Source organism: Babylonia areolata, chromosome 19 (genome assembly GCF_041734735.1).
Source record: "Babylonia areolata isolate BAREFJ2019XMU chromosome 19, ASM4173473v1, whole genome shotgun sequence".
Classification (NCBI taxonomy): domain Eukaryota; kingdom Metazoa; phylum Mollusca; class Gastropoda; order Neogastropoda; family Buccinidae; genus Babylonia; species Babylonia areolata.
Genome location: NC_134894.1, coordinates 52,347,630 through 52,367,918, shown reverse-complemented (window position 1 = coordinate 52,367,918; position 20,289 = coordinate 52,347,630). Strand labels below are relative to the sequence as shown.

The 20,289-nt window shown below is 42.3% G+C and overlaps 1 protein-coding gene across 5 annotated transcripts in view; it reads right to left on the bottom strand.

Annotated features, from left to right (window-relative positions):
* Nucleotides 1-20,289, bottom strand: part of LOC143293834 (uncharacterized) — a 48,212-nt gene that overhangs the window by 16,103 nt on the left and 11,820 nt on the right. For all 5 annotated transcript variants that reach the window (XM_076605117.1, XM_076605118.1, XM_076605115.1 and 2 more), the window contains exons 2-4: nucleotides 15,483-16,154; nucleotides 13,198-13,458; nucleotides 12,566-12,689 (exon numbers count right to left, since the gene is read on the bottom strand). In XM_076605117.1, coding sequence (XP_076461232.1) covers nucleotides 12,566-12,689; nucleotides 13,198-13,458; nucleotides 15,483-16,091 — 994 coding nt within the window. In that variant the 5' untranslated portion in view covers nucleotides 16,092-16,154. The remainder of the gene's footprint in view (nucleotides 1-12,565; nucleotides 12,690-13,197; nucleotides 13,459-15,482; nucleotides 16,155-20,289) is intronic.

Genomic DNA, 20,289 nt, shown 5'->3' with positions numbered 1-20,289 from the left:
AAAGCTAGCAAACAAGTCAAATAAACACTAAATCCAAGCAATACATGTGGAACGGAAAGCAAAGAAAATCACACTGGGATATTAACATTCACAAGGGAAACCAGTGAAACACAGCAAGACTGATACAGTTAAGGATGTGGAGAACTGGTGATAACCTGGCGGAGAGCAAAGACTGGGTCACACAGTGACAGTGTCAGGCCAGGAGGACTCAGGCAGCAGTGGATCTCAGATGGACTGACTCCACGCATCGCTTAACACGACTGCCTGCAAACAGGCAGTGGCGTGTACAGTATAACAGCAAAACATGCGAGAAGTTACAGATCGGTAGTCATACAGATTTTTTTTTTTTATGAGGAAAAAAAGAAAAAAAGAAGAAGAAGAAAAAAAGAAAAAAAAACCTTCGCGCGTCACCGCACTCCACAAGTCCACAAACTGGTACCATCACCTCATGTTGTTATGGCAACCACGTGATCTGCGCAGGTTGGGGTTGGGCGGGTGTGACAAATACCAACCCATGGACAGGAGATCCAGTACTGTAAGGTTCACACGGTAGGTTTGTTGTCCGGTGCGTGCGAGCGCGCGCGTGCGTGTGTGTAGATGAGAAGTCAGATCAAATATGCCAGCCAAAGGAGTGATTTTCTGTAATTTTGTTGAGTTTCATTTAATTTCAAAAAGTAATAATCCAGTTGAAGTTTTTATTTTCTGGACAACACCTTCGACCAGTTACTATTGTATAATAGTATAACTCTTTTGTCACAACATATTTCGCTTTATGAAATTAGGGCTGCTGTTTGGGAGAGCGCGTCGCTAGACTGAAAGCGCCACCCATTTTTTCTACCTGCAATGTTATTTGTTTTCCGTTCGAAATGGATTTTTCTACATAATTTTGTAAGGGACAACCCTTTCTTTTTGCTGTGGGTTCTTTACGTGCGCTAAGTGCATACTGTACAAGAGGCCTAAGTTAACTCTTTCCATGCGAACGGCGAAAGAGACGACGTTAACAGCGTTTCACCCCAATTACCATCATCAAAATATTGCATGCGGAAGGCTCTTATACTGAAGACGTGATTGTTGACAAAGAATACCACAATTCTGACGACGGAAGCTAAAGGTTGTGTCATTCAGACACCCACTGGACATCCGAGGGGTCTGTGCAGAGGAGAAGAGAGGACTGGCCGTACTGAGTGAGTTAATCATCTCATCCGAATGACTAGGGTTCTGACCACCACTCAAGGTCTAGTGGAGGGGAAGACATATACTGGCGACTGTGGGATTCGAACCAGTGGGCTCAGATTCTATCGCTTCCTTGGCGGACACGTTACCACTTGGCCAACACTCCACTGAAAGCTGCAATTTTATTTTAGCAGTATATTTTATTTTAGCAGCATATTTTATTTTAGCAGTATATGAGCGACTTCCTCATTGGTCTATTTAAAGCCTCTGCCTGTTTGATAATATTTGCTGGTGGAAGCAAGCACTGAAGGTTTGTTATTCTTTTGTCACAACAGATTTCTCTGTGTGAAATTCCCCCGAGGAAAGCGCGTCGCTACAATAAATGATGCACACCATTTTCTGCCTCCAAGTGTATTTGTTTTCAGTCCCATCAAAGTGTATTTTTTTACAGAATTTGTCAGGGGCAAACATGTGTTTAACGATCATTTACTCATTTGTGAGACTATTTGACATCTTGTCTGTGTGAGGTTAACTGTAGTGGGTGAGGATTACTTTGCCTAGCTTTCTCTCTCTCTCTCTCTCACATATATGTATATTTATGTGTATATATATATATATATATATGTGGGGGGGGGGGGGAGGGGGTGGGGGTGGGGTGGGGTATGTGTGTTGATTTCATTATCAGAAGAAAAACAATCTTTTAACGTTTCGTTATTACATTTTTATTATGTGCACTTTCAATCAGTTGTTCAATGTTAGGACACCGTAAGCTGCTTCAGACCTTATGATGGACGCTGCCAAACGAAGCAGGGAGAAATTTCCCATCCTACCCGGCCAGAGACGACGAATGGCTGGCGGCGCCGATAACTGCTGTGTGAGATGCCAGCATCTTGAGTCTCACATCTGGCATTTACGAGCACATGACTCTTCTGTCTTCAGTTTATACAGAAGCCGATGGCATGGTCTGCTGAAAGAAGCTACGTGTAATCAGAACACCAGCCCAGGCAAAAACTCAGCCACAGCGCTCCACAGGCTTTCCTATCTTCGGCACTGCTGTGTGCATAATGGCCGAAGCTACCTCTTACGGCTCGTTAACCACCAGCAACCCACTTTTTCCTTTCCTCTCTCAAAAAATAAAAATCTGTCTATCTGTCCCATAAGCGTACACACGAACGCGCGCGCACACACACATACACAACTGTACACACATGTGCCCGCACACAAACACACATATTTGCATGCATTTTGTTTATTTACTCATTGTTGTGACTGTAGATCTTTAATTATGACTTTGACAAATATACTTGAATCTGATAGCACCCACTACTTTCAGCCTCCATATCCCTACACACATATCCTTTCCTTTGATTTAACCACTTGCTTACATTGTTTGGTTCTTCTCAGAGGATTAATTTTTAGCCAACATCTCTCTCTCTCTTTCTCTCTCTCTCTCTCAGTCTCTCCCACTACACTGGATCTTTTACCCTAACAGTTACACATACATAAATACATACATTCACAACTGCACACACACACACACACACACACACACTAAACATATAAACACGCTCCTATCGGTGTTCCACGTGATGTCCCTATTAGTTGGCAAGGCCGATGGGGACAATGTGCACCCCTCCCCTCCCCCCCCCTCCCCCAACCCCCGTCCCCCTCAAGGAATGATGAAGAATAATCTTAAAATGTTCTTCGGTGTCTGCTAATTCTACATGTTCCCAAGAAAAAAATTGGGACACTCTCAGAGTTATTGCCCTTGGCACAAGGGTTCCCTCTCGCGCCCCCTCGGTCAATGAAATTAAGACAAGTTCAAATTCAAACCCTCATAAATCATACTTATATAAAGGAAACCACCACATATGATATGTTGCTGGTGGTTTTTTGTTGTTGTTTTTTTGTTTTTTTGTTTGGGGGTGGGGGTGGGGGTTCAATAGGGCTTTTTCTATTAGAATAAGTATCCTGAGTTGAAATATCTTCACAATTACATTTACATATGTCATGTTCCCCTGCTGCAGAAAATAATAAATACTGATTTGAAGAATTTTCGTTCAAAATACTTTGTGTATGTCGTGCAAATAAGCGATATTAGTCGTGTGAATAAAGTTTACCCACCGACTACCTACCACCTCCCCCCTAACACTCTTAGGAATGAAGCAGATTGGTTTTAAACGTATTTAGAGTGTTCTGTGATGATTTCACAATTGTTTTCCACACGACACCAGGTAATTCAGCATCTTGCAGGTAATTGTGAGGCCATCGTAGGGCCAACCTGATGTTTATAAATGTAACAAGATTTCGTTTAACTCTCCTATCCTCAAACAGCAAAGATTTGAAGAATGTTAGTTCATGGAGCCGATAATTATATAGTGCGGTCTTGTTTGTAACTGATGAATAACTAGTAGACAGTTTTGGGTATCACGATTTCATATTCACATTTGTTTTGTGTATCTGTCAAAGCGAGCCCGGTGAAGACTGCATTACAGATGTTGAAGAATCGACAGCAGAGCTTTTGTCTGTATTTCTAATACGATCGGCTGCAGTTTCATTTAGAGAAACTTCAGTCGAGACATATACGGTGACTGCTGGAACTTGCAGACTTCCCACATCGCATGGATGTGCATGCACAATTTTGAGGGCCTAAGCCCGTAGTATGGGGATTGCTACAAACGCTTCAGAATTAAAAAAAAACCAAAAAAAACCAAACAAACAAACAAAAAAACCACAAAACAACAACAACAAAAAACAACCTTTGATGATGAAGACGTTCAACAGCAGCCAAGAACTTTTGAGCATTCATCCGAGACACTGGAGTATGCATTTTTCAAGCCAGAGTGCTTTTTTCCTAACAGGGAGGTACAAAAGAAAACTAGTAAGTGAAAAATGCACATTGGACATCAGAAGGACTCGCAATATTTGAATATGAAGGCTGGAAATGGTACTTCAAGTTGCAGAACAGGAAAAGGATGAAAGGCTCTTACAGAAAATAAGATGCTTTGACCTTTTAGCATGGTAACCAAATTATCACCACAGCAGCTGCAGGTAATACCTGAGAGATCCAGTCTGTTGGAGAAGTACTGACAAAAAAAATCTAAACAAGACCAGGGGGATCTAGAGGATTCACACAGGCTTGCTTCCGAACATGTAAGCCAGGTGATTGGCATAGAAATCATCAGCAGACAGATCATCATGAAACTCTCTAATCTGTGCAATATATACTTAAAAGCTTTGGCAGAGAAAGCTTCCAGATCTGAGCTACAAAGCACAGAAAATGAAAAGAAACAAGTTGACGCTCTTGGCAAATACTGTCGTTTTCTTCCCTTAACTGTAAAGGAAGGTACAAATCGTACCTCTGTACAGATTTAACACGAATTTCAACTGAATGAATAGGACATACGACTGCCGAATAATATCGTCAGTTGCGAGCCAAGGTTCCAAGACTTTCGGTTCTGTACACAAGGTACGGCTACAGGTTTTTGCCTGGTTAAGAGAATGAAACAACAGTTTCTGATTACAGCTTCAACTTCTCTTCTCAGCTTATGTGCTCTGTAGCTGGGATCTGGATGCTTTCTCTGTCAAAGTACTTCTGTTTGTTAATAATTTCTTTGTCAATCACCTGGCACACATGCTCGAAACTCCTCTAATTCATTTTGGTCTGGTGTAGATTCTTTGTCAGCACTTCTCCAACAGACTGGTCCTCACAGATATTGCCTGCTGCAGCTATAGTAAAATCTGTTTTCCATGCTAAAAGGTCAAAGCACCTTATTCTCTGAGAGAGCCTTTCATCCTTTTTCTCTGTTCTGCAGTTTGAAGCACCGTTTTCAGCCTTCATATTCAAATACTGTAGTTCCTTCTGTTATCAGCGTTCCTTTTTCTTTGATTAATGTTCTCCACTCCTTCTCTGTTGAAAACTATGCAGTCTGGTTTGAAATTTTGGTTTCTCTAGTGTCTCAGAAGAACACCTGGAAATTATTGGCTGCTGAGCAGGTTCTTTATATTCTGTGGAAGTCCTTCAACGACAAAGGTTCTTTGTTTCTTTGTAAAGTGTTGATAACAATATCCAAGGTACCAATACCTTTGCTTTGGTTCTCAGGAACTCGCAAAGACATTTTTCATGTTGTACAGGGAGTTAGCAGATTCCAGCAGTTTCTGTTTGGCCATATCTTTTAGCTTCTCTTACAGCTTTTCCAGCTAAAACTGTTTGTAATTAGTCTCCTTTCTTGATTACCTGTTGCAAATCTTTGCAGTCAGGCTTGAAAAATGTTTTTTACAATGCCTCAGAGGAATGCCTAAAGTTTTCGGCTACTGTTGAACAACTTCATCATCTATTGTGGAGGTCCCTAAACGGCAAAGTGGGGTTTTTTGTGTGTTTTTTTGTTTTGTTTTGTTTTTTTGTTGTTTGTTGTTTGTTTGTTTTTTTTGTTTGTTTTTTTAATTCTGAAGCGTTTATAGCAATCTCTGTGATACCCATGCTACTGGCTTAGAACCTCAAATTTTGCAGATATGTCCTTGTGATACTGGGAGTCTGCACGTTCCAGCAGTCTCCGTCTTACGATGTCTTCACTGAAGCTTCTCTTACTGAAACTGCAGCCGTTGGTAATTAGAAAAACAGACAAAAGGCTCTACAGTCGATTCTGCGACAGTTAAAATGCAGTGTGTACTCCTAGTAATGTCCCTATCGCTGTACTCCACGTACGTCTCAACGTAATTTTCCTATCACTGTTCTCCACGTGATGCCCCTATAACTGTGCCCCACCAGATGTCCCTGTCGCTGCAGTCCACCTGACGTCCCTATCACTGTACTCCACGTGACGTCCCTATCACTGTACTCCACGTAATGTCCCTATCACTGTACTCCACGTAATGTCCCTATCATTGTACTCCACGTGATGTTCATACGTAATGTCCCTATCATTGTACTCCACGTGATGTTCATACGTAATGTCCCTATCATTGTACTCCACGTGATGTTCATACGTAATGTCCCTATCGCTGTACTCCACGTGATGTTCATACGCTATGTCCCTATCGCTGAACTCCACGTGATGTTCATACGTTATGTCCCTATCGCTGTACTCCACGTGGTTTTCATACGTTATGTCCCTATCGCTGTACTCCACGTGATTTTCATACGTTATGTCCCTATCGCTGTACTCCATGTAATATTCATACTTTGTCCCTATCGCTGTGTTCCACGTAATGTCCCTACGTAATGTCCCCATCACTGCACGTGATGCCCTATCGCTGTGCCCCACCTAATGTCCCTACTGCTGTACTCCACGTTTTGTTCAAAAATGATGTTCCTGTCGCTGTACTTCACATAGGTTCATACTTGATGCCCCTATCACTGTTCTCCATATGTGTTCCTACGTTATGTCCCTATTGATGTATTCAACGTGAAGTCCCTATTGCTGTACTGCATGTGATATAACTACGAGATGTCGCTATCGCTGTTCTCCACGTACGTCCCCACGTGATGTCCCTATCGCTGCATTCGATGTTATGTCCCTATATGATGTCCCTGTCGATGTACTTGTTGGTCGTTCACCGCCAATCTTCATCCAGGAACGCTCTGTTCTTAAATCTCTTCATGACAGTTCCAAAAGTAAATGAATGCTCGCTTGTCTAAATGTAAATCTGCCAAGACTCTTTTTCAAGTCACTGATGAACACTTACGTTCCTGCCTTTCCTTTAACAATCTCTCTGTCTGATCTTTCTGATAGAATTTGTTGGTTCTTCGATTAGAAAATTTCAGATATTCGCAGTGAAGTGATACCTTCAATGGTGTCCGCTTGACTGCTTTTGAACGAGTCTGTGAGAACACAATCCGTGAGTTGCTTGATCAGTACCCACTTAGATGCTGTGGTCTGGTTCCTCTGCCTGCCGATCTGTTCAAGCTGTGCTCAAATGGCCGTCTTCTGGTTATCACAAATATCGTAAACATCTCTATGTCTACTGGTTCTTTTCCTGAAGATTTTAAACACACTTTATGACACCCATACTCAGGAAGCCTGGTCTTGACAAATAAATCCTAAAAAACAGCTGAACTATTTCAAATTTACCCTTTCTGTTATAATGACTTGAAAGAGTCGTTCTTCGTCAACTCCTCTGTCATTTGTCGTCCAATGACCTCATTGAGGTGTTTCAGTCTGCATTCAGACAGTATCACAGTACAGAGACAGCCCTCTTATATATCCGACACATTATTGTCCTGCGCAGACAACAGAGATATCTCAGTTCTGAGTCTACTCGATCTATCTACAGCATTCGTGATATTCTCCTCAACCGTCTTCATCATACTTCTGGAATTTCTAGCACAGCTCTCAATTGGTATAAATCTTACCTTTCCAATCGCACTTAAAGGGTGTTCATTTCCAGTTCTCATTTTGAATCCAGACCTCTTCCTGTTCGATATGGTGTTCCCCAAGGCTCAGTTCTTGGTCCTATATTATTTAATCTTTATCTAGTCCTTTATCATTTAATCTGTACACTCCACCACTGTCCGACATCATAAGAAAATATGAATGTGATTTTCACAATTTTGCAGATGACACTGTGAAGAAGTGGGTGCTGAAAAACAAGCTTCAACTTAATGACGTCAAGACAGAAGCTATACTTATATACTTAAAGGTTCTAAGTCTGCACTAAGTCACATTTCCGACAATATCTTCACTGTCTGCAATGCTGATATCTACTTTCAAAATTCTGTGAGAAATCTATGTGCATGTTTTTGATTCAGCTCTGTCCATGCATGACCATGTCAGTAATTTATGTAAAACTGCAAACTTCCAGCTGAGGAAAATCCGTACCATTCGACCGTATCTAACTACTGAAGCAACCACTCAGCTTGTTTGTTCCTTGATTCAAATTGACTACCGCAATTAACTACTTGCTGGTCTGCCTTCTGATTTGTTGTCACGCCTTCAGATGATATTGAACAATGATGCAAGAATCAATTTCAGAAAGTCAAAAATGGACCACGTTACCTCCATTTCACGTCAACTGCACTAGTTACCCATCCGGTACAGAATTCAATAGAAATTGCCATATTGGCTCATCGCCACTTTGAAGGGTCTTTCCCTTCTTACTTATCTCTGTTTACACCCGTTCTCTCAGGTCTTCTGCTGAAAAGCTACTCCGAGTCTCCAAAACCTCTTCAAAGACATTTGGCTAAAGGGTCTTTCAGTATCAAGCATCTTCTGTCTGGAATTCTCTTCTGGATCTCCGTCACTTACCAAAGATATCCCTTTCAAAACTAGCTTGAAAACCCATCTATTTAAACATGCCTTTGGGTGTGGTGAAGCATAGCTAATTGTCTGCATTCTTCCTCCTCTTACCCACCCCACTTTGCCCTCTACAGAAGTCATCATGTAGTGTGTGTGTGTGTGTGTGTGTGTGTGTGTGTGTGTGTGTGTTAGATACACAGATATGTGTTGTTTTTTCATGTGCATAGGTATGTTAATATGCACCATTGTATATGTGTTCTTTCGTGTACGGCACTTAGAGCCCATTACATGGGGAGTTTGCGCCATGAAAGTACTATATATTATTATTATCATCATTACTCCACGTACGTCCCTGCGGGATGTCCATATCGCTGTACTCCACGTGAAGTCCATATCGCTGTACTACACGTGATGTACCTGTCCATGTACACCACGTGATGTCCATATCGCTGTACTCCACGTGATGTCCATATCGCTGTACACCACGTGATGTCCCTATCGATGTACACCACGTGATGTCCATAACACTGTACTCCACGTGATGTTGATATCGCTGTACTCCACGTGATGTCCCTGTCGCTGTACACCACGTGATGGCCCTGTCGCTGTTCTCCACGTGCGCTGTACTCCACGTGATGTCCCTATCACTGTGCACCACGTTATGTTCATACCACTGTACTCCACGTGATGTCCCTGTCGCTGTTCTCCACGTGCGCTGTACTCCACGTGATGTCCCTATCACTGTACTCCACGTGATGTCCATACCATTGTACTCCACGTGATGTCCCTGTCGCTGTACTCCACGTGATGGCCCTGTCGCTGTTCTCCACGTGCGCTGTACTCCACGTGATGTCCCTATCACTGTACTCCACGTGATGTCCATACCACTGTACTCCACGTGATGTCCCTGTCGCTGTTCTCCACGTGCGCTGTACTCCACGTGATGTCCCTATCACTGTACACCACGTTATGTTCATACCACTGTACTCCACGTGATGTCCCTGTCGCTGTACTCCAGCCTTCTTTTACAGCCGTACCTCTGCGCAGAGACTGATAATACTGCTACATTATTTTGTTCTGAGACATGGAAAATATATTGTTGCCTTTGTTGATCAACTCTTATTCTCCTACGTTTATATCCTACGTTCAGGTCTCGTCAATAAATTTTGCAGGCTTCTGCAGTCTTGAAAAAAACAGTAAGGAACACGATATCTGAGGGAGAGTCATGATGAAAACATTTGAAGATCTGATTTCTGGGAGCTCGTGGAATCAATATTCAAATCATTTTAGAACAAGGATGCTTCTTATCAGAATCAAAGCGAGCACGTGGGAGGAATGGGAAGGGGACAGGGCTATGTCAAGACAGATCAGCAACACTGCAGCGAATCTGCACCACGCGCTCAGTCATCTCCATGAATAAATAATTCATTTATCTTTCTTTATCCGCATCATCGGCATATTTCATACCCGCGTGTGTGTGTGTGAGCGTGCGCGCATGTGCGTGTGTGTGTGCGAGCGCGCGCGCGCGTGCACGCGCACGCGTGTGTCTGGAAACTGAGATAAGAAGGGGATAGAGGAGTTGTGAGCAGTGCAGCAGAACTACTTAACATCACAACCATACATGGTGATGACTTTAAGAAATACATAAAGGATTTTCATGCACTCGCATTATTATCGTCTATAACGACTTCTCTGGCATTGTTACAATCATTATACACAGTTCTTTAGTAATATTAATTACAAGCATTCTTCGGTACTAAAGTTACGCTAACCACACATATCATATCGATGGACGGATTTGATGGCAGAGAAATTCACACAATGCACAGGTGATGCACAACTGAGGCCGGTCATGCATAAGGAATAAGGACTGAGACAGTCACCTGGACACAGAGCGAGAATAGGCCATATCCGAGTGTACGGTGCGGCACTTCAGTGTGCCCATGGGACCTGCACAGAGTCTAGACCTGTCATGGCCCTCATACTTCACAATACCCACACTCCACCTATCACTGTCCCACCCCTCTTTCCCACACCCCACACTTAACCTGTCACTGTCCCACCCCTCTTTCCCACACCCCACACTTAACCTGTCACTGTCCCACCCCTCTTTCCCACACCCTGTCCTACCATAGTCTCCCACACCCCACACTTAACCTGTCACTGTCCTACCATAGTCTCCCACACCCCACACTTAACCTGTCACTGTCCAACCACTCTCTCCCACACCCCACACATAACCTGTCACTGTCCAACTACTCTCTCCCACACCCCACACATAACCTGTCACTGTCCAACCACTCTTTCCCACACCCCACACATAACCTATCACTGTCCAACCACTCTTCCCAACACCACTTATCAAGGACACAGACTGTCCAGTATCATTCTGTCTATAAATATGACTGCTTTTATGTGTTGTATGTGTCCCTGCAAACTTGGAAGATTGTGTGAAAAGCATCTTGCAATGATACACATTTGCACCAGCCGCCGTGGCGAAGTGGTTAGCGTCGCGGACTGACGGCTGGGAGGACGCGGGTTCGAATCCCAGCGGAGGTGGGTTTTTCGGCCCGTGGCCGGCTCCTACCCAGAGTTGAGTGTGCTGTGGGCTTAAATGGGGAGACTGGGACCACACAGTCGAGTGTCATCCACTTCAAGGATGCATCTTTGGGTGTGTTGCTCTAATTACCTGACCAACACTGCAAGTGTCTGTATCTCTCGGGCCTGGTTAACGCCTGGATATCATTATGACAGGAAGCGTAGAGTGCAGCCTTGTCACGCAGTCCCAAACCAAAATGGACCTCCACAGCAACATCGTCATCATCATCGTCATCCTCCTCCTTCATCGTCATCAATATAAACAAAATAGTCTCAAAGTCTGTGGCCTTTTCATGCCCTGCTGTCATGGTGACCTCAGTTTCGATACCCCTCCACTTCTGTGCTTGGGGTGAGTCCTGTCAATGTCGTCAGTATCGGCGGATTCATGGGGGGCTGTTGTTTGAGGGACGTGGTGGCGGTCTCCACTCTGGGAGGGAGGCTCACTCAGTCTGGCTCCACGACTAAGCCATTATTGTCGTTAGTAGGGGGCCTAGTAGGTGGTGTCCTAAGTACGTTAAATCAGAACAGGCACCACTGAACACCACCGAAGTGACTCAGCAGCAGTGCAGGGTCTCCTCTGGTGTGTGGCCTCCTGGCGACCTAACATCGATGGTTCCCTGTGGACTGCCGACGCTGGAACTGCGACGGACGAACCCGGGTGTGGCCGTGTATGGGGGAATCTAAATGAGCGGCGTGGGAATAATGCCACTGAAACTGTGCAGATGATGGGGCAGCCAAAAAAAAAAAAAAAAAAAGAAAAGAAAAAAAGATACACATTTGCGCGCGCGCACACACACACACCCTGAGATGGGAAGGGGATAAAGAGAGAACCAATGGAGTAAGAAGGAGATGAGACAGAGTGCAAGAAGACCTACATTTTCCGTTTCTCAAAGAGGCGTCACTGCGTACGGACAAATCCATATACGCTGCACCACATTTGCTAGCCAGATGCCTGACCAGCAGCCTAGCCCAACGCGCTTAGTCAGGCTTTGAGTGCATGCTTATATATTTGTGTACCTATCAGAGTGGATTCCTCCTGTAGGATTTTGCCACAGGACAACACTCTCGATGCCATGAGTTCTTTTCCAGTGCGCCAAGTGCGTGCTGCACACGGGACCTCAATTTATCGTCTCATCCGAATGACTAGACACTCAATTTGATTTTCTAGTCATACTTGGGAGAAAGGGCGAGACCGGGATTCGAACCCATACCCTCACAGACTGACTGTAGTGGCAGCTGAGCGTCTTAACCATGCTGCCACCTTCCTGCTGGAGCCAGACAGAAGCAGGCAGGAAAACAGAAAGTGAAAGAAAAAATTTCAATGACGAAGGCGGAAGCAGACGGACTGCAAACAGAAAGACACACACCTACAGACACAAGCACACACGCACACATACTCCCATCCTCTTCCCCCACCTCCCTCCCCACACACATTTGTTGACCATTGATTTTGTTATTGATATACATCCATGCTTGCTGACCAGTTAAATTCGTCACGGTGAGTGTTGAGGCAAAGTGCAATACAAAGAGATATATGGATGAAACAAATGTTGGCTTACCATCACTGATAACATATGTGGGCGTCTGACACAGAATTTCCTTATAGCCCTCTCGGAAAGATGGGCTTCGGAAAGCGTAGATGATAGGGTTCAAAGCACTATTCAAGTACAGGAAAGCGTATGCCTGTAAAAGATGGCATAGAATAAGACTACTTTTCCATCCATCAAAAGTCTTAAATTATAAAATACGTGTGTGTGTGTGTGTGTGTGTGTGTGTGTGTGTGTGTGTGTGTGTGTGTGTGTGTGTGTGTGTGTGTGTGTGTGTGTGTGTGTGTGTGTGTGTGTGTGTATGTGCATGCGCGCGCGCGCGTGTGTGTATGTAAGAGAGAGAGAGAGCGTCCGAATGTGTGTGTGTGTGTGTGTGTGTGTGTGTGTGTGTGTGTGTGTGTGTGTGTGCTTCGGAAAGTGTACATCACGGGATTCAGAGCACTGTTCAAATACAGAAAATCGTATGCCTGTAACAGATGACACAAAATATGACTACATTTCAATCCACCAAAGAAAATCTCAAAATCTGAAATATAAGTGTGTATGTGCGTGCGTGCGTGAGAGAGAGAGAGAGAGAGAGAGTGTGTGTGTGTGTGTGTGTGTGTGTGTGTGTGTGTGTGTGTGTGTGTGTGTGTTTGACTGACCACAGGGTTCAGATAGGGCGAGAAGTGCTTGTCCTTCTGGATGGTGGCGTAGGTTGTGTACAGGTTGAAGGGCAGCGCGCAGACGACGAAGGCAGCGAGAACGATGAAAAGGGTGATTGTGACTTTCTTCTGCTGGGCCAGAATGATGTCCTGCTCCAGGGTGGAGTTTTGCTGCAGCCGCTTGGAGTGGGCGCGGATAGCGCGGAACATGCCCGAGTAGCAGTAGGCCAGAACAATGACAGGGATGAAGATACACGACACCTGCAACAAAGGGCACAGAGGTACTCTCTCTCTCTCTCTCTCTCTCTCTCTCTCTCAGAAAGTGAGGAGTTTGTTGCGGAAATTCAACCGCTGTGAGAAGACATGTGACGAAAAAGAATTGATTAAATGGACAATGGTACCAATATTTACAACAGTCCGCAAGGCCGAAGGGTTTACCGTGCACTCCCCCCCCCCCCCCACACACACACACACCCACCCCCCTGCTCCAGAATACAATAAATACTGATTTCAAGAATTTTCGTTCAAAATATATTGTGTATATCGTGCAAATAAGCGATATTATTCAGGAAAATGAAGTTTACCCACCGAGCACCTACCACCTCCTCCCCCTCCCCCCTTTAACACTTGCAGGTCTAAAGCAGACTAGTTTTAAACATATCTAAAGTGTCCTGTGATGACTTCACAATTGTTTTCCACAAGAAGCCACACGATTTATCTTCTTGAAGGTAATCGTGAGGCCATCGTGGGACCAACCTGATGTTTATAAGTGTAACAAGATTTTGTCCAACATTCCTATCCTGAGACAGCTAAGCTTTCAAGAATTTGATTTTATGGATTCGATAATTTTATAGTGTGCTTTTGTCTGCTGTTGATAAGTAACTAGTGGACAGTTTTAGGTATCATGATTTCACATTTACATATGTTTTTTGTATCTGTTAATGTGGACCTGGTGATAGTAAAAGAAGATAGAAGAAATGTCGTCAAGAAAGAGCAAACACGAAACAATCTCCCATCAACGGTTGCTGAAGTCCCAGATTGCATTATACATTTTGAAGAATCGACTGAAGAGCCTTTTTGTCTGTATTTATGATACAAACGGCTGCAGCTTCAGTTAGAGAAGCTTCAGTCAAGACATAGACGGTGACTGCTGGAACCTGCAGCCTTCCCATATCGCATGGACATATCTGCGATTTTTTGAGGACCTAAGCCCATATAGCATGGAAGTTGATATAAATAAAACGCTTCATAATAAAACAACAACAATAACAACAACAACAAACTTTGATGATGAAGTCATTCAACAGCAGCCAAAAATTTTTAGGCATTCCTCCGAGACATTGGAGAAAGCATTTTGCACGCCAGAGTGCATTTTTCCAAACAGTGAAGCACAAAAAAGCACAATAGAAAAATGCGAACTTTAGATACATATAATACTCACAGACTTTCTCAATAATGTTATGTTTTGACCTTGATCTCTGATCAATGACCTTGACCTTCAAAACGGTTATTTGATTTCACGTTTTCAAATCAGTGTCCTTTATTTGCTTAATTTTTTTTTTTTTTTAATCAGATATATGATTCTGTTTGATAAAAAGCAAGATATAAGGCTCACGCTCTATCGCACAGTTGAGCTTTTTCTATGGCAGCCTGTGGCACTGACCTTTGTCATTCAGTGTCTTTAAGGGTCATTGTTTCTTCGTGGGCAGTCACTGTGTCACTGTACAAAGTGTGATGAAAACCGGATGAAAGAAGCATTCCATTTCGTGCCTTTTATCATGACTTTTGACCTTTGAATTTAAATCGAAATAATGAAGGGTATGGCTGAGAAGTTTCATCAAAATCTACCATCTTGTAAAGTCTAGTTTCTCCACCACTGCGGATGTTTGTTGTTTTTCTAAATCGTATTTTCATTGTTCATAGTCCTAACGACCGTACAAGGTCATATCATTATTGAAATCATGTCATCGTGCCGCAAAAAAACAACCAAAAATGACCACATCAAGTATATGAACCCGATAAATCTGACGAATAATAATGAAAAATAAATTCCGTACATTTACAGCAGTACTCAAGCACTTGCACTCATACTATGGTGATTAAAGTAGTTGCTGGAGACGGATCTGTTCATGTCAGAACTAAGAATGGTTACTCTGCTACTATATTATGGTTTCTAACCTGATGGAATCATGCACATACATGGATGACGTAGTGGAATACATGAGAAAAACGAAATATGAAACTGACAATAAAAGGTTTCTGACCTGGTGAAGCTGAGCACTGACCTGGATAATGCCATGGAAGATGTAGGTCTTGGTACTGTTGGGGTACTCGGGGCCGCAGTGTGTGGTGCCGGGCTTGTAGCGCACAGTGAAGCCAGCCACGTTGATGAAGGCACACACTGCCGCCCACACCCAGGAGGCAATCATCATTCCCACAATTTGCCGCAGCTTGAAGTGGTTGGCCAGGGGCTTAGTGATGGAGTAGTGCTTGTGCACGCTGATGTACATGAGGGTGTGGATGGAAGCTACCAGACAGAAGGCGTTCAGCCAGCCGTTGATGTTACAAAAAGTGCCAAGCCCGAAGATCCAGCGTCCCTCGATGAGAGTGGTGATGGTGAAGGGCATCACTGTCAGCCCCACCAGAAAGTCTGCCACGGCAAGGTTAACCAGAAAAAGGTTGGTGCGAGTGCGCATGCCCCTGTGACGTATGACTACCGTCAGCACCATGGCGTTGCCTGCCACAGCGAGAAAGGCCGCGACGGAAAGGATGGTGGCCAGGGTGACAGAGAAAGCGAAGTGCCAGCCTGTCCCCTCTTCCCCCTCCCCTTGTGATAGTGTTGTCAGGTTGGTGCTGTTGCCTGTGTGCACAATGATGTCGTTGACCCCCGCCATGTTCACGTCAGTCCATCACCTCGCTTCACTGGCACTGCTGGCAATGGTGACTGGGCTCAGTCCCTAATAACACAGCGTATGTCAACAAATAAATATCCCACCTCTCTTTCTCTCCGTTTCCTACATTCTTTCTCGCTTTTCGATTTCACTTTTATATTAACTAATTTCCCTGCTTGTACTTATTTCAGTATTACCCTCTTCAAGAAACTTAGCCAGTCCCTTATCTCTTCACGGTAAAGTGGCTGTGACTGTTTTGTTTATGTTAGAAGTTTTCAGACAGGATTTAATCAAACACACTTTCAAACTACAAAGTTCCGTGAGACGCATATTTGTTTGCATCTACGTTGGTGTTGAATACACACAAACACTTGCTATATAACGTATTCATCTGTGGTGATCCGTGCACAAGGCTAGTGGTGTTTCAAAAGGCTTCTCAGCTGTGCTTTGCCACTGTCAATGTCCATCTGCAAATATGTATTTAAATAAGCAAGCTAAAAAGTAAAGTAAGCAAACAAGGAAGTAGACGGGTAAGTGAGTAAACGATCTGGTATAAAATTCAAATGCACATCAACATATCTTAATGATATAATATATGGAAACTTAGAAGGTGGCAAACAGTAAAGAAGTACGTTTGATTTGGGGGGTGAAACAAAGGTATACAGCTTCATGAGCTTTGGCCAGAAGTTGAAGCATCAACATGATTTGTTAATTGTCTTATTTAACAGAGCAAAAGCGCTGTATTTGTTCGTAATATTAAATAAAACCCTTTGCATCTGTTACATTCTGCACACACCAGCAGCATCAGTGTTCGTTTAACCCATTCTCTCGTCTCCCTGGCAACATGAACATATAATTACAATCGTCATCATCATCTTTGCCATCACGATCATTAACATTAACAACTGCATTAACATACAACTGCTACTGCTTCTACAACTATGACTACTACCACTACTAGTACAACTTCAAGGACTTTTTGTAGTTGTTGTGTTTTAAAGCACCATTTTTAAGTTTGTAATTGAAGCGGAACATAGTTTACATGTTCTGAGGCAAATCTGGCGAGACGATCATAATGGATGAACACAATGGGTATTGGCAGTGCCAGGCAAGTTGACAGACGAGTGTCCAAATTTCACAAATTTCTTCAGGTGTATTGCAGTATTCTGGGCTGTGTAAGTCCGACGATTTTTAAAGCACAAAGAAACATGAGAAAGGCGTCAGAGGAGAATACCTGTCACTTTCTTCCTAGCACCTAGCCTTTCAAAAAACCTATGAGTCCCTAACACCTGTCAGCTTCTGTCTAACAACTGTCACTTCCTTCTACCACCTGTCACTTCCTAACATATATCTTCCAATCTAATACCCATCACTTCCTGTTTAAAAGTGTCACTTCCTGTCAAACACCTGTCACTTCCTGAATAACGCCCGTCACTTCCTGTCAAACGCCTGTCACTTCCTTTCAAACACATGTCACTCCCTGTCAAACACCTGTCTCGTCCTGCTTAACACTGTCACTTCCTTCTAACACCTGTAACTTGCTGACATGTTTATCTTCCTGTCTAACACCTGTCACTTCCTGACACGCATATCTTCCTGTCTAACACCTGGCACTTTCTGTCAAACACCTGTCACTTCGTGTCTAACATATATTCACAACTAATACTTCCTGACTAACACCTGCCACTTCCTAACGCATGTCACTACCTGTAGAATATTCCAGTCTAATTACATGAAAAAGATACGTAATTAAAATTAAAAAAAAAAAAAAAAAAAAAAAAAGCAACTACAACGACCTTTTACCCGTCTGGAAATCGTTAAATGGCTCTGATAGACAAAAGAGAAATTAACAATAAGATAACTTCTGTAGTATTTTTAAACAGTTTAGAAGTCTAAGTGAGAATGTTGATACAGCGGATATGATAGATAGTAATGAAAATGATGTTGATAATAGTTGGGGTTTTTTTAACTGTCCCTTTACAAAAGAAGAAGTAGGGAAGGTAATATCAGGTTTGAAAAACAATAAAGCGTGTGGTATTGATCAGATTGTTAAAGAGTTCTTAAAGTTGTCTTCTTCAAAAATGATAGGACTGTTTACTAAGTTCTCATATCTGAAAAACCTCCCTCATCATATCCGTGCATCTGATTGTATCTCTGCTTTTCACTACTAAAAACTAATCTTTTCAAAACCTATTTATAAGCACTCTCAGCTTTCTCGTTCTCCAGCACCATTCTTGTCAGCTCACTTTGGATGCATGAGGAGTGGGAGGGGGATAGTAAAGGGGAGGGAGGAGTTTTGAGGAAGAGTGGTCATAAATAATTTATGTAATTTGTAATATGTTCTTTGATGTAAAGAACCCTGAGCTTTTAGAGAGAAACACGCTATATAAATGTACATTATTATTATTATTATTATTATATTATTATTATCATTGTCAATGCAATATTGACTAGTGGTAAAGTACCTGATGATTGGACAAAGGGAATAATCAAACCACTTTACAAACAAAAAGGTTGTGATTCTGATCCTAACAATTACCAGGGGATTTCTATCTTAAGTTGTTTTGGGGGAAATTGTTTTCAAAATTAATGTTCATTTGACAAGTTTCATGGAGCAGAATGGAACTCTCGGCAATAAACAGGCTGGTTTTCGAAACGGCTTCTCTGTAATGGACCACGTGTTCACGTTACATTCTGTAAGCGATTTTTTTTCTTTTCAGGAAAAAGAAATTATATTGTGTTTTTATGAGTATGAAAAAAGCTTTTGATGAAATAGATCGTTCGCTCTTGTGGCAAAAGATTCTGAAGTCTGATACTAATGGTAGAATCGTAACTGTAATACAAGACATATACGCCAAAGCCAAATCATGTGTCCGCTAGAACAGTTGTTTGTCAAACTATGTTGAGTGCAAGACTGGTGTTAGACAGGGAGAAAACCTGTCCCCTCTTGTTTTCTATCTTCTTGAATGATATGAAACATTTCAGTAGAAACAGCGTGGGTGGTCTAGAATTACTTAAAGCTAACGCTTAGCAAATGCATATGGATGTGTTTGAGATCGATCAGTTGTTTAATTTTAATATGTTCCTGCTACTGTATGCTGATGATACGGTTATATTAGCTGAATCTCCTGTATCTTTACAAAATGCACTTGATGTTATGCACTTGTATTGTAAACAAAATAAGTGAAAGGTTAATGTTGCAAAAATAAAAGAGGTAAGAAAAATTCGACAATTTATATACAATACCTGTGAACATGAAGTCGCATATGATTTTCAACATCTTGGTTTGACACTTAACTATAACAGTAAATCTAAATTGGCACAGAAAAGATTCTTTGATCAAGCCTTAAGAGCAATGTTCTCCTTACTTCGAAAATGTAGAAAACTAATGTTATCTTTAGATAAACAAGTTGAACTCTTTGATAAAATTATAGCACCCATTTTACTGTATGGTTGTGAAGTATGTGTGATTTGGATGTAAAGTTACAATTACGGTATTATAAAATGTGGCTGGGTGCTGGTAAATCCAACCCCACTTGTACGGTTTGGGGTGCATTGCGACAATATCCTATTGAACTTTTTGCAAAAAGTCGAATGTTGAATTTTTGGTTTAAATTGATAGATGTTACGAATGCTGATAAAGTGTTACATATCGTTTTATATTGAAATCATATCATGAAGATGTATGCAAAGCTCCTTTTCTTCAAACAGTAAAGAACGTGCCAGATAACTATGTTAGTGATATTTGGATAAATCAGCAGAACACCCAACCGACTCGATTTCATTTCACCAACAACAAATAAAATAAAGACTTGCATGATCAGTATATCCAGAATTGGCATGCTGAACTTCATCAGAACGAACTGTACCTAAACTACAGAATGTTTAAAGAAAGGTTTGAATTTGAAAAATACTAAACAATCCTCCCAGAACATTTATCTAAATATATATTAAGATATAGAACACTGAAACACCGATTGCCTAGAAAGACAGGACGCATTCATGGAATTCAATGAAAGATTGTGCACTAAATGTAATTTGAATGAACTTAATGATGAGTTCCATTATATATTTCGATGCTCTATTTTCAATCAGCATTGAAAAATTGTTAAAGCCATATCATAACAGAAACTCGAACGCTTGTATGTTCTCGCAATAATATGACAATGAATAAGTCATCTATGTTATAAAGCCATATCAT